Source organism: Terrapene carolina, unplaced genomic scaffold, assembly GCF_002925995.2.
Source record: "Terrapene carolina triunguis isolate 2854851 unplaced genomic scaffold, T_m_triunguis-2.0 Scaffold136, whole genome shotgun sequence".
In the NCBI taxonomy this organism is placed as follows: domain Eukaryota; kingdom Metazoa; phylum Chordata; order Testudines; family Emydidae; genus Terrapene; species Terrapene triunguis.
The window spans coordinates 10,140,377-10,155,892 of record NW_020664487.1 but is presented as its reverse complement, the minus strand read 5'-3'; the positions used below and the strand labels follow the sequence as shown (position 1 = coordinate 10,155,892).

General features: G+C 43.0%; 1 protein-coding gene across 1 annotated transcript in view; it reads right to left on the bottom strand.

Annotated features, from left to right (window-relative positions):
* Positions 1–1,445: 1,445 nt before the first annotated feature.
* The window catches only part of TECRL (trans-2,3-enoyl-CoA reductase like), a 107,083-nt gene continuing 93,012 nt past the window's right edge, over positions 1,446–15,516 (bottom strand). Inside the window, exons 8-12 of the mRNA XM_026653341.1 lie at positions 14,740–14,783; positions 8,334–8,391; positions 6,632–6,717; positions 5,292–5,337; positions 1,446–2,239 (exon numbers count right to left, since the gene is read on the bottom strand). Of these exons, the coding sequence (XP_026509126.1) occupies positions 2,112–2,239; positions 5,292–5,337; positions 6,632–6,717; positions 8,334–8,391; positions 14,740–14,783 (362 nt within the window). The 3' untranslated portion in view covers positions 1,446–2,111. The remainder of the gene's footprint in view (positions 2,240–5,291; positions 5,338–6,631; positions 6,718–8,333; positions 8,392–14,739; positions 14,784–15,516) is intronic.

The window sequence follows — 15,516 nt, the reverse complement described above, 5'->3', positions numbered from 1 at the left end:
TAAGATATGTGCATCTCCCAGGACTTATGGGTCCACCAAAGATGTTGTCATAGGCAAAAATTCATATATGCCTTTCCCTTTCATCATTACCTTAAACAATTTTCAAGTCAACCCTTCTTATTCCCTTCTCTTTGTTACCCTCGCCATATAACCAAACTCAGTTGTTTTCTTCCTTTCCAAGTTTTTAAAACAACATATTTCACTCTACCTACCAGTCTAGCAGAATTGCTGAAACTACAATGTGTCTTGGCTACTATTTCACTTGAATATTTATAACAGACACTACAGTCAACACACATAAATTGTTGCTTGTCTTGCTAACAGGATAAACACTGCAAGCCTGTAGATTAGACATTTGAAGAGGGATATGAACCCAATTTATTGGATAAATTAACTTTGTTAGAGCACTTGAGCACAGTGCCGCTAGGCAAGAGAACAGTTTCTCTCAGAGCCTGAACTTGTCCTGCTTTGCTACTGTAGCTTGGTTCTACGCTAATCATTGAAGTTTTCAGCCAGGCTTTTTAACCTGCCGTGAGGATGTGAGAAGCATCTATTAAGGTGCCAAATAAATAGAATGAAGAACTGAAGATGTGGGGTTTCGTGCATCAATGCTTCATGAGGCAACTCTGGCCCCTTTGCTCTCCAAAGCTACTACAATTCCATCATACCTTGCCTCTAAAAATTGTGTTACTCCGTACTAAAGGAGTCATTGCCCTGCAAATGAATTTACGTAGCGTTTCCAGGGATTTGAATAAAAGACCTTCCCTTTGAAAAGAATGATGACACTCAAAAAAGAAATCAAAGAAAAAACTGACTAAGCAACTCAAACCTGGGCTTGATTTCCAAAAGCAACCTCAAGATGCATGCGATGCCAAACGAGATCCATGAAGTGTTGCCCATTTGCACCAGCTGAGTACCTGTCCTGACATGTTTGAACCAAGATAGGCCCTGAATTCTGGTGGGGATCCTCTCCCTTCCAGTAATAACTGGTATTTAGGTACAGGTTACATCTCAGGATCTCAAAGTGCTTTATAAACAGAGGATAAGTGTTAGCCTGAGATGGAAAGTCTGAGGCACTGAGAGGTTACAGACCAATTTGTGATCTCATTACTCACACTGAGTAGAAACTTACGGCACAAAGAGTTCCATTAAATCTGTTGTGATTAATTCGGCATGAGAGATGGTGTCATCATCTGGAGTCAAGTGATTTCCTCATGGCAACAGAGCACATAAATGGCAAGGTGGGCCATACTTGGGGTGACCCTAAACCTGGGACACCCAGAAGCCGGGAGGGGAAGAGAGGGATGGATCACACCATAATTGCCCTGTTTTGAGCACTCCCCCTGACGCTCTGGTACCAGACACAGTTGGAGACAGAATACGGGGCTAGATGGACCGTTGGTCTGACCCATTGTGGTAGCGCCTATGTTCATAAGACTGGAATTAGAACTTCATTCGCCTGATACTCACTCAATCCACTTAGGCCATGCTGCCTCCTGGAAAAAACCAGACTTCTCCACAGTGCTGACTTTAAGCCAGTTTGCATCATCAAACAACTTGCTAGTAGTCAGGAATTGGTTCAGTAAAACAAAACTGCAAAGCTGCCCTAATTAATACTGTATAAACCAACACTGTTTGGTGGTACAGTTTAGACGGATTTACACAGAACATGCTGCTTTGAATACAGTTAAAGCGGTGGCATTTCCTGCAATGCAAAATACTCAGAATCTGATCTGCATTTGCTATTGAACCTTAAAAGGGCCAGCTCCTCACAGGGAGTAGATCAGCATCACCCCACGGGCTTGAAACAGAGCAACACCCATTTACACCAGCGGATGATTTGGCCCAACATTCACAAGACAGAGTTTCCTGTCTTCCTGATTAGCTCCATTGCACAAAATCTAATTAAATCACATCATCTAACACAAACCGAGGGTTCAAAGCCAGATTCTGTTCACTTAATTCTAAACGCCCCATTCTGATGTTAATTGTCTGAAAATGCTACTCAACAATTCTTGCCCAAGCCTTCTTTGGTTACTAAATGAAAGGGTTCATTTGTTTCCAGAATCAGTTCTCAAACAGTGAATATGGGCTGCTAGTGCTTGAAGAGCTTAGAAGATGAATGGAATCATGGCTGCTTTCCTAAGCGCACCCAGATTATATTTCTTCAGGTAAAGCCTATGTTTCTTTTGGGCCCAGAGGGACATCTGGATGGCCATCAGGAAAGCAAAAATTCCAACTGCAAAGAAGAAAATGTGTGTCAACAACATTCATATTTACCATGTTTTAAATTACATTTCTTAAGCACCTCTGTGTATCTTACATACCCCCATCGTTGTCTACAGCTGGGTGGGAAATGGTTTTCCCATCCTGGGAGAATTTTTGAGACTTTAACAATATTTTGTGTTTCAAATTAGGATGAAAAGTCGAAAATCTAAAAAAATTTCATCGAAAAAAAATTGGATTGGGTCCATTGAAACATTTGATTTTAACCTTTTTTACATTTTTTAAAATTCACTGTAAATTAACTTACATTTGAAACAGAAAATTGTTTTACACCAAAATCAGAAATTTTGTTTTGCCAATGTTGAAATGGGATGTTTTGACAATTTCAAAGCTTTATTCCCCCCCCCCAAATAAACGATTTCCAAATGGGAAACTCATCAAAACCAACCTTTTCCTGCAAAAAGTTTTGGTTTCTGAGAAGCATCATTTTCTGATGAAAAAATATTTCATGAAAAAATTCACGACCAGTGCTATTACCATAGTATCTGCGTCCCTCAGAGTCTTTTAATGTACTTATCCTCGCCATATCTCTGTAAGGTAGGGCAGGGCTATTATCCCCATTGTACAGTTGAGGAACTGATGCATCGAGAGGCTAAGTGACTTGCCCTAGGTTACACAGAAAGTCTGTGGCTGAGAGAGAGCTTGTGCCCAGGTCACTCAAGTCCTAGACTAATGCCCTAAACACTGGACAATTCTTCCTTACTATTTTGAATAGCCATGTAATTTGGATGGGAACTATTACAGGGGGAGGTTGATGTGAGCTGTTGAATTCTCTGGTTCGTTGATCGTGGATTATATTCAAATATAATTTGGGCTATTCATTCTGTTTTTCAGTTATGTCAAGGCCCTAATCCAGGAAAAATAAAAAATAAAAAATAAAAACACTGCTTATTTTTAAGCATGTGAACAGATACATGGGGTAAAATCTTGACCCTCCTGAAGTGAATGGGGATTTTGCTATTGACTTCACTGGGGCCAGGATTTCACGTGCTTGAAGCTAAGAATTCTCCCCCATCAAGGGGTGTGGCAAGTTACTACCTTTCCTGCCTGAAAGGAGGAAATGTGCCTCTCTGAGGGGTAAGCTCTTGTTTTAAGGCCCTCATCCAAAGCCCATTGAAGTGAAAGAAGACAATCACATTGACTTCAGTGGGTGCTAAATCAGGCCCTAAAGGCACAATCAGAAGGTAACATGCCAGAAAAAAAAAAAAAAAGACCATTGGCATTGATAAAGGTACCTACTACCAGGCGTATAAAGTCTGAGACCTTAAGGTATGCCTAAACTGCAGTCCAAGGGGTAACTGCAACATGGGTAGATGTACCTGCACTAGCTTTACCTATGCCAGCACATCCCAAAATAATAGTGTAGCCGTGGGGGCATGGACATCGGGCTAGTGACATTTGTGCCTAACGTTCCCGGCATGCTTGTACAGCTTGTGCTAAAGCCCAAGCATCATGTCAACACTGCTGCTTTGAGCTGCGCCAGCACCGGTCTGTGTACCCATGCTGCAATCACACCACGGACTGCAGTGGAGACATACCCTAAGTGTACATCAAACAAGGTGGAAGGTATTAGAAACATTAGCACATTGTAGTGGTGGAGAGATACCAGTGTCATGGTACGCTTACGTTGCCACAGACTACACCAATCAATTTTAATCTATATGAATAGGTAGCCACTTTGAGGAGGCTTTTGCAGGTTCATTAATCTGGCTTCCAGAAAGTGCTCCAACACAATATACTAGGCGCTAACAAGGCAAGAGAGTAGAAAGTGTTGCAAGGAAGAATACAATGAATGGAAGAAGAATTAGAACAGCACAGGGCATCAGATGTGAACTCTCCAGCATCCTTTAGCAAAACAAAAAGCATTGCTGAGAGATGTCTGGGGTACCTCAGGGCAAGCAGGGGAAGGATAATTATCCTGCAGCTCATTCTGTTACTTGTCTCCTAACTCAATAGCACCATGACCCTCGCTACACACTCACGTCTTTCCTATAGTAACTATGTATAAAGCTGTTTGGAAAATAGTTTTGTTTACATTGTGATAATTTAAAAAAAAAATCATTTTCAGTTAGTTTGTCATGAAAATTTTCATCCAGTCTTGAAATCACTTTTATTTAAGTATCTATTTTAATTGCAAAATTGTATGTGTAGCATTTCTTATTTTCTGGTAACAACAACAAAAACAAAACATGATTTTTTTGGTCAGCTTAGCCATATGGGGCTAGATTTCCAGAGGAATTTAGACACCTCAAGACACAGATAGGCCCCTAGTGGCATTTTCAAAAGATCCTATGCAGGCTTTCAATGGGAGTTAGGTGCCTAACTCACTTAAGCACTTCTGTAAATCCCAAGAGGCGCCTATCTGCATTTTTAGGTGCCCTCAGTGTCTTTGGAAATCTGTTCCCTGATGAAATTTCTTTTAAATAAAGTCCAATTAAAAAAAACCAACAGAAAACGTCATACACCTCTACCCCGATATAACGCTGTCCTCGGGAGCCAAAAAATCTTACCGCGTTATAGGTGAAACCGCCTTATATCGAACTTGCTTTGATCCACCGGAGTACGCAGCCCCGCCTCCCCGGAGCACTGCTTTACCGCGTTATATCCGAATTCGTGTTATATCGCGTTATATTGGGATAGAGGTGTACTTGAAAAAATGATGAATGGTAAATGAAAAAAATTCTATAGAATTTTTTATAAAATTTCAGATTTCTTTATTTGCAAAATATTTTAAAAGAATATTTTTTCACACAAGTCACTGATGTCCAAAAAAGGCAAGTTTTCAACCACCACCACAACTGTTTTTTGGAAAATTTTGACCAGCTCCACCAGGTACCCAGCTTCCTAAAGCTGACACTTTGAAGAGTAATGTGCTAGGGGTACAAAGAACGATTTGGTGGTGATAGTCCATCAATTATTCTTTGAGGTGGTTTTAGGTTTACAAAACTCACTTTTGCCAGTAACGCATTTACATCTCATTTGCTTCCAGTTGGCGATTGTCTTACCTGGCAGTGTTTGTGTCATCACCGTAAAACTAATCCAAGACCCAATCTATATGAAGAAAGAAGAATTGTTAATCCTGTCTATGGCAAGGTTTTAACTGTACTCTGTACACAACGGCTCCCACTGCCATCCACTGGAAGCAGAGAAGGTTGGGTGTCTTTACTGCACTGTGGATAGGAAGTAGAATGAGTTGGGTGGCTGGATAAAAGGTGAGCATCCAATGCGTCAGACGAGAGTGAGGGGATCATCTGCACGGGAGGCTGGGGGTGACTCTGAGGGCCAGTTGGAGCATTTGTTCTGGGGAGGACGACGCAGAAAAGAGCTACTAGAATGATCAGAGGAATGGAAAACCTGCCTTATGAGAGGAGACTCAAAGAGCTGGGCTTGTTTAGCCTAATCAAATGAAGGCTGAGGGGAGAGATGACTGCTCCCTATAAATACATCCGAGGGATAAATACCGGGGAGGAGTTATTTAAGTTAAGCGCCAGTGTGGACACAAGCACAAATGCATATATACAAATGGCCATCAGAGGAGGGAAGTTCTGGAACAGGTTTCCAAGGGAAGCACTGGGGGGCAAAACACCTAACTGGCTTCAAGACCGAGCTTGATAAGTTTATGGAGGAGATGGTATGATGGGACTGTCTACAATGGCATGTGGACCATCGGTGACTGCCAGTGGCAAAAATCCCCAATGGACAGTGATGGTACACTAGATGGACGCTACATGGGGGGGAGGGATAGCTCGGTGGTTTGAGCATTGGCTTGCTAAACCCAGGGTTGTGAGTTCAATCCTTGAGGGGGCCACTTAGGGATCTGGGGCAAAAATCAGTACTTGGTCCTGCTAGTGAAGGCAGGGGACTGGACTCGATGACCTTTCGAGGTCCCTTCCAGCTCTATGAGATAGGATAGGTATATCTCCATATATTACAATGTATTCTTTCCCAGGTGTCTGGCTGGTAGATCTCACCCACTTGCTCAGGGTCTAACTAATTGCCACATTTGGGGTCTGTAAGGAATTTCCCCCCCAAGTCTGATTGGCAGATACCCAAGGGGGAGGGGTCCGACTTCCTCTGCAGCATGGGTCACTGGCAGATTTAAGCTAGTGTAAATGGTGGATTCTCTGTAACTTGAAGTCTTTAAATCACGATTTGAGGACTTTAGTAACTCAGCCAGAAGCTAGGGGTCTATTACAGGAGGGGGTGGGCAAGGTTTTGTGAGGTGTCTGGAGTTGAGGAGACTGCACTAAAGAGGAGGGATGTTCACTGTGAGCACGCTTGGCGCATCCTGGGCTGTGACCTGACTGGGCTGCCCTTCCCCCACACAGAGAAGAAAACAGCATACCTCGTATGTGTAGTTGGGACAGGAAACCAGTGTGAATAGCCATGTGAAGGGGTTGTAAGTTGGACTTGGAAAAGAGGCTTTATTCCCTTTGGGAAAGAAGAAAACACAAACAAACCCACAATGTAAGTACAGCAGGGATCACCGACCTCATTGCACATACGACGGCTACCGTTTGCACTGACACGAAGGAAGGAGGCTGGGGCACCCACATCCTTGCCCAGTGGGGAAGCCCCTGCTGGCATTCTGGTGCAGTGGGCTGGGTATGGAGGCCCTGGTGCTTTCCCCAGCCCCCTGCCCTGGGTGGGCAGCAGCGGCGGGGAGGGGAGAGGAGCTGCAGACTGAATGCAGGGACTTTCCATGTGGAACAGGGGCACTGGGAGGCTGTGGTACCTCTCTCTGCACTCTCCAGGCCGTGCCCTGCTCTGGCAGTGGTACCAGGCTCAGCAAATCCCAGTGCTTCCTTCAGCTCAGTATGTTCCAGCACTTATGTCCCAGGCCCCCAGTGCTAGGCCAATTTCCTCCTGTACGGGCTGTCTTGGGCATGGTCAGGAGGGGAGGCAGAAACTGCTGGCCAAGAGTCTCCCGTTGTTGCACACCTGTTAGGACTATTGGAATCCATTCTAGGGTTCAAAAGAAGTGCTGGAAAACTGCTCAGGTGCAGCCCAGCGCTACTGGTTGGTGCTTTGAACCCAATGGGGCTCCCATGTGGGCACTAATGGCATTCAGAGGGGAAGAGTACTGGGGCGAGCTTCTCAGAGTCAATGGTAACTGGATGCCGACATCACGTAGGCCCCTTTGGAATTCCAGCCTTCTTAAAAAACAATTTTCATGTCATAGTAACAGAATTTCCCAGGAAAATAGTTAGAACTCAGAAAGAAAGTGCATTGCAGTAATAATAAAATAAAATAACAATAATACAATAAGATAATGTTCTATTCCAGAACCTGACATTTTCGTTCCATTATGCTAATGTTGCTATTACAAAATGCAACGCGTGAGACTGATTCAAATACCTTTCAGCTCTCACAATGGCCATAATGTTGTTGACACTGTAATGGTATTTAGAGATGAGGTTGTGTGTGTAAATAAATAAGTTTATTTGTTGCTTCTACTGCACATTGTGGCCCCTGTTAAGCACATGCTTAACTGCATAGAGATTGAATTAAGCATGTGAATAAGTGTTTTCTTGAAATGGGGACTATGCTAAGAAAAACAATGATTATTGTGCAATACACGTTTCTTTCTAGAAAATGTGCTGTAGCTATAATTATTTGCCCTAAATCCAAAATGCTCTGCAAAAATGAGAGGTGTGGAGCACATTTTAACAGCACATTTCCGCACACTCCAATTTTAGAGCAGAAAACTGTGCAAATTAGTTATTTTAATGTTTGTTGAATCTTCGTTAAAATTAAATCCTTCATTGTCAGTCAACAGCATGTTTTAATACATTTAAATACTCCAATCAAAACCTGAACTGTGGATATTTATAATGAAGACAAATTTGCTGCAAGCTTTAGAACAGCAATATTACAAATATCACCACATTTATTTAGCAGGTGTGATAACGACATGATATCTTGCTCACCTTTCTTTATTTTGTAGACAGACGTAGAGGTTACAGTATATCAGGAAAAGGTCCATAAATAAAGTGCAATTCAGTATGAAGTAAGTGGGGTGGGGGGAAAGTAAGGGGGAGACAAACCTGAGTGATTTTGTTGGACTAAAGCGACGTTGATAAAATGATTTCCAGCTTCACACATCTGCAAAACAAATTAAAGCATGGTCCCTGTTACACATTTCGGATGTTACCAGATAACTGCATGACTGGTTGATTCCAGCAATAGGATTAAACTCTGCATTCAAAAGAATAGCAGAGCGTTAAAAAAAATATTGAGAAACCCATTCAAAGAGAAATATGTTACATTCATTGTGAGAGCCCAGATGCCCCAGAAAACCATGCACTGGGTGAACTGTTGAGGTGAAATCCTTGCTCCACTGAACACAATGACAAAGCTCCCAGTGACTTCAGCGGGCCAGGGTTTTACCCTTGGTTCCAGAGAGAAGTGTAGGTGCAATCCTGCAAGGTAGCAGCAGACTCTTTGACCTCACAGGAGAGACAGCCTTGGGATCATCCACAATAGGCTGATGGAAGGGATTTTGCAAGACAAATTTCTGGCTCCACCATCATCTCCTGGCTGTGGACTTGTGTGACAAAGTGTGTGTGTGGGGGGTCTTGTTTTTTTCAATGGTTTGCATGCAGAAGAGGTGGGATGCAGTTTCCCTGGGGGTTACTGGTTTAACGAGGTGATGGGAGAGGGAGTTTGTTGTTACAGAGGACCAGCGACGGAACTTGGGACCCCGGCCAATGGCCTGGAGAATGGATACCCCAGCGACTGGTGACCTGGTGACTGGGAGGCCCAGCTCGGGAGTCACAGCCGGTTCCGGCCAGTGGGAGGACAAAGGGCTGTGAAGAGAGGACCCCGGTGACCTGACCAGCTGGTTCCAGCCAGAGGGGAGCAAAGGATGGTTGAGAGGAGAGGAGGCCCAGGCGACCCTGTTTACCTGGATAGAAGACAATGGACCTAGGCGGGGCTTGGGGGTGGTGATATCGGATGCCCAGCTGGAAAGCACAGGGGCTCGGGACTGGAGAGGGGGGAGCAGGCAGAGCCCACCTAGATGCAGGGGAGACTTAGATGTGCTGTGCTGAGGGAGGCCAGGCCTGAGGGCCCTGAGAGTTTCCTATGCTGTGTTCAGACGCTCAATAAACCCTCCTGTTTTACGCTGGTTGAGAGTCACTCCAGTCTAGAGAACAGGGTTGCACTATTCCCTTCGGGAGTGGAGGCCCCAGGGGTCCAGAGTGAGTGGACTCCCTGAGGGGGCCCACGGCGAGAGACAGGCGTGCTAAGGCTCAGAGAGGTGCGGTTCTTGGAGGCGGAGGGGCTTAACCCCCGGGAGACAGTGGACCCCCGAGAAGGGCTGTCACACTGAAGGGGGTTCCCCCCAGGACCATACAGGGCCAAGAGTGGGCACAACCTGTGAGTCCATGACATCTTGATCCTGCCCCATGGAAGCTGATGAGAGTTCAGCCATTGTAGTGGGAGCAGAATCAGGACCTAAGCGATGAACTCCCTGTCTCACTGTCAGACATTATGCCCATTCTTCCTCCATGTTTTCAAGACCGTCTTTGTGTTGATCAAGGATCACAAAAACCGTGTGCTGAATAAGTTACACAATGAAAAGAAACGGGCTAGATAATGTATTTGTCAACTATGACTCAGAAGGAATTGCTCCATGAAGGGCAGTGTGGTGCAGTGAATGGATCCAATGGATCAGCCTTCAGAAAACCTGGGTTTTCTATTCCCACCTCTGCCAATGACTGGCTGTATCACTTCATCTCTGCTTGCTCTCCCCCACTTTATCTTTTCTATTTAGATTGTAAACTCTTTGGGGGCAGGGACTGTTTGTACAGCACCTAGCACAATGGGGCTCCAGTCTCCATTGGGGCCTTGAACTGCTACTGCGATACAAGTAATAGTAAGCGAAATGCTGCTGTTATTGAAAACTGGTGCTGGTTTTTTTTGTTTGTTTTTTAAAGGACATTTAATTCCAGTGAAAAATTCTGAGCAGAAACAACAACAACAAAGTTCTATTTTTTTTTCTTAGCAATTTTTCTGTTTTTCACAAGAAAATATCAAAACAAAATGGATCACAATTTTCATGTCAATTTCAAATGAAATTGTTTCAGATCTGTTTTTGAAAACTGAAAAATTCTCCTCCACTTTTGAAATGTTACACCTTTACATTATTTCATATTTCTTTTAATACTCTAACTTTTACGATGGAGAAGTTTAAAAAAAGTTACAGTGGTAAAGGAAAGGAAAAGGAAGGGAAAACAAACTAACAAACTAGACATTTTTATTCTGCGATATTCAGTGGCAACAAAAGAAAAAGGAGAGAAGCAAAAAACCAAAAGTCTGAAATTTCAAAAATATTTCAATTTTCAAAAACCAAAATGAAACAAAAATTTCAATTTGAAATTAAACATGCAAGAGTTTGCTTCATTTCATTGTGAAATTTTCCATCAAAAATTTAAAAATGTAAAAAAAAGGCATTTAAATGTGAAAAAAAATCAGTTTTGAAGAAACCCCATTTTTCAGCAGAAAAGTTTTTCATTGGGGCATTTTGATCAGATCTATTTAAAAGTTTAATTTTGGCTGTGTAAGAACTTCAGGATTAGACCCAGTTCTTTTTTCTGCATATTTTACCCATGATGAATAAAAAATGGAAAACCTCTGCACCTCAAAAATGCCAATTGATAGAAGAGGAAAAATTATTCCAAAATACTATAAAAGTGGCTACAATTGGTATATTCCAGACAAAAATAATATTTAAAAAAATACATAATGTGACAGACCCAGACCAGTGGGGTACAGGAGTCTGGTAGAGGGTAAATATACTGGTCACTGGATGAGTAGTTTTCTGTTCCCTGAGTGACCAGAGCAGGGGCTGCATTAGAGTAATCAGGAACCTGCTAGAACCAGTTAAGGCAGGCAGGCTAATTAGGACACCTGGAGCCAAGTAAGAAGAAGCTTCTAGAATCAATTAAGGCAGGCTAATCAGGGCACCTGGGTTTTAAAAGGAGCTCACTTCAGTTTGTGGGGCGAGTGTGAGGAGCTGGGAGCAAGAGGTGCAAGGAGCTGAGAGTGAGAGGGTGTGCTGCTGGAGGACTGAGGAGCACAAGCGTTATCAGACACCAGGAGGAGGGTCCTGTGGTGAGAATAAGGAAGGTGTTTGGAGGAGGCCATGGGGAAGTAGCCCAGGGAGTTGTAGCTGTCATGCAGCTGTTACAGGAGGCACTATAGACAGCTGCAGTCCACAGGGTCCTGGGCTGGAACCTGGAGTAGAGGGCGGGCCCAGGTTCCCCCCAAACCTCCCAATTGACCTGGACTGTGGGTTCTTCCAGAGGGGAAGGCCTCTGGGCTGTTCCCCAACCCACATGGTGAATCTCTGAGGCAAGAAAATCCGCCAATAAGCGCAGGACCCACCAAGATAGAGGAGGAACTTTGTCACAATAAGCACCCAGCTTTTTTTTTCTTTTACAAAACAATAGACACACAAATTTTCAAAGTTAAAAGTAATTACATGAAACACTTTGCAAATGCAAATATGTTACACACACATGACTGTGCAGCACCACCCATTCATAAATTATACTTAACACCTACTAATTCTGTAATCAATTGTAAGTAAAAGCAAGTTAGGGGCATTTTTGCTGGGATGCTTAATAGCTTACCTTTGATGCTGCCGCTGCAGTCAGCTGTAATTAGCTTTTATCTCCCTCTTTAAAATTTGGCTGGTAATCCTCCAAATGGAGAAGTATAGCTAAATATAAACCAGCCCTTAAGCTAACGTCTTAAAAATTTTAAATCTGGGAATTTGCAAAACTTCTGATTTTCAATGTGTGACCATTTTCTATCTCCTGAATGAGTTGTACATACATTTTTTTTCATCTTAAATTTCAAATGCACCCTATGTGAAAATTTATCTCTTGGCTGGCTTGCTCCTATATCTTCAAATAGAAACAACGTTCAGAAAGCTGCTTAAATTACTCCGTGCTGTTGTTTACCATGAATGTAGAAGCACATACTTAATACAAATCAGAGGTATCTGATAAAGACCAGCCATGAAGGAAGAAAAACATTAGTCATATATTTTAGGACCCTTTAAAAATGACCTCAGATTTTTCAGCCATATTGCAATTTTAGGCTTCAGTGTCTGAGAACCTGCTAAGACTAGAAGCAAGCACTTGTATCTGGGGAGATGGCTCCCTTCTCAATGGTATAAATGTCCTGGATCTCAGACCTGAAACCTGGTTCTGTCGCTGGACTGACCGCTGTCTGCAATATTTTGCAGGAAAAAAAATTAAAAACCATTTCTTCATGCAATCAACTATAAAAGATGAGAAAAAGAATATTCCACTTAAGTTGGACTGCTTTTACTAAGTTGTTACTTTGGATAAGTGCTATTTTTATTGTTAACATAAACTGCATTTGTAATCCATTTCCACTGACTTTGAGCTACAGACTGCTATAGTCGTGATGGCAGTAAGATACTGTATGCATCACTGGATTAATACGCAATCCCCTGGAGACACAACACACTAAGTTAAGCACTTACTGCTTTCAGCCTCAGGGTTTCAGTGACTACATGAAGTTCTTTCTTCACATAAGTATACTGTCTGTCTTTGCTAGAAAACTGGTTGGAAATTTTTCAATGCAATTTTTATTGTTGAAAAATGCTGATTCATCGAAACCAAAGCTTTCCATGAGAAAAGTTTCCATAAAACTTTTGTCAGGAAGGTTTCTCAGGTACAGGATGGAACTTCTGCTCAAGCCTGGGGGTTAGAGCACTTACCTGGGCTAGAGAAGACCCAGTTTCAAATCCCTACTCCCCATTAGGAAGAGCAGGAGATTGAAGTTAGGACTCCTGTGTGCCCGGTGAGTGCCTTAACTTCCCGCCTGTTCTTTGTCTCTGTGTTTGTTTACGGACTTTTCTGTGGAAAAAAATGGAAAGGTCTTGATTTTATCTCCCTGAGGAACAGACAATATTCTGAAATCTCAAAGATTTTCAATGGATGGGAAAACTATTTCCTCTCCGGCTCTACTTCGCTAGCCTGGATCTGGTCAGGAAAACGTGGGCTGTAGTGGAGTCTCCAGGATCTGAACACTGCCCAAATTGTGATCTTAATGGCTCCAATTCAGGGAAGCATTTACACATCTACTTAATGTTCAGTACATGCTGAAGCACTTCCTAGATTAGGTGGCTTTCCAGGATCAGTCTAAATCAGTCACACTCCTCTTTTCCTGTTGCAGCTCTGGAATCCCGCCCACACTCACGTGGCCTGATTTTCAAAGGGGATAAGCACATTTAGCCGCCTATGATTTTGATGGTATTTGTGGATGCTCTGCACTTTTGAATAGGAGGCCAGTGGGACAGAAAATAAGCTTCCATGAGCGTTCTTCTGTTTAACTAGATCCCCAGTGCTCCTGCTGTGATAATCAAAGCATCATATTCAACTTTCTCAGAGTTCTACGCTCTCACACTAGTGCATTCATATACATCCCTGGACCACTCCATCTCACTTAGTAGACACTAATATATGGACCCACTATGCTAATACGTATGGGTCCAACTGTACAGTCAGATATACATGTACAGTTCCCATTAACTTCAATGGGAGATGTACGGCTGTATTTGAGGAAAGAATTGGGCTCTGTGTTAACTCCTGGCTCCTAGAAGCTTTTCTCCTGGAGAGACCTCAGCACTTTAATCCCGTTCTGCTCCTAAATCACTGTATTTGTGAGTGGATGAGACCCAGAGGAGAAAAATCATCAGCTCAGAAATATGTAATTCGGAACTTTAGCCCCCCATGGGGCGCAGATCTAATGCTATGCTACAAAACCAGCCCCCGTGACATGATCTCCTTCCTGTTGTGATTACAGAGCACAGGCCTTTCTTTCTGATTTGCCAAAGTAGCTGCACTGAGATATTTCTACTCTGTAAAAATAGCACCCAAGCACATAAATACTGGGAAGATGGCAGCCCCGTCAATGGAAAAACAAGGTGAAAACTAGGTGAGGAAACAAATCTTCGCCATACTTCATCCACAGATGCACGTATTTTTTAAAAATCTGTTACCAGGTGATAGCAGGCATGTTATTTAGGGAAGACAACTTTATTGAAAAGCCAGGATGGGATATATTTCCAGATGATTTTATCACAGCATTTGAGAAATTAGGGTAAGTGATAGCAATTGCCTAAATCTTCAACTTTGGACGTAATTCTGCATTATCATCATGATGTGACACTTAAGGATCTCAGACAGGGAACAGGGCCCCAACATAGCAGGCAATATACACACAAATAACATAAGGACTGTTCCTGCCCCAGAAAGCTCAATAGCGCCATTAACATTAATAAGACGAGTGACATGCTGAAGGTCCGCAAGACCAGGCATTAATCTTCACTCACACAAGGTTATTCCTCTTGACAAATAACGAGTCTGTTTTATCCCGTAAGCAGCCTTAATACTTTATTTGAGTACATACCAGAAAAGCCAGGGCAGCAAAAATAACTTGCCTGTTGCCAAATGCTAGAAAACAGAAGGAAATCATAAGTTACACTTTGGTCTCTGTGCACAGTTCACTATAGGTGAAGTTCACCCTGGTGCGGAGTGCTAGAAATGCTGATGTCCCTCAGGGACTTTGCACCCACACTGTCTGAGCATTATGCAAATAACAAATGTGTTTGGGTCAATGCTAGTCTCTTTGTCACTAATTAATAGTGATAATAGAGCATCTTTCACCCATAGATTTCACCACTCTTTACAGAGGAGGCAAGCATCATTCTCCCCATTTTACAGATGGGGGAGTGAGGCACAGAGACGTGCCTAAGGTCACCCAAAGGCTAATGGCAGTAATGGGACTAGAAGTCAGATCTTCTGTTTCCAACAGAGGTGCTTTAATCAACTAGTCCACACTGCCTCCACTATTAACGAAGCTGAGCTGTATCCTGCCCTTCCTTTTTTGTAGCACTAAGGCATCATATCTCAAGTACCAGCAACTCATCCAGATCACCTCAATAAATACACTTAGTCCCTACAATGTTCAGCTACCCAAGCCTACATTTCCCTATCCCTTTGGTATCCATGCATCACAATGGTGTTACACCATGAACATCTCAGAGGGTTGCAGTCTTCCTCCAGAGCTTCAATCATGTTTTTAGGTGCACAGAGCATGCTCACTGTCATTGATTCTGCAGCTTCTTCCCCTGTCCTGCCTCTCCTCCTTCCCAAGCCCACCTCGTCTCAACTCGGGCTGACACGC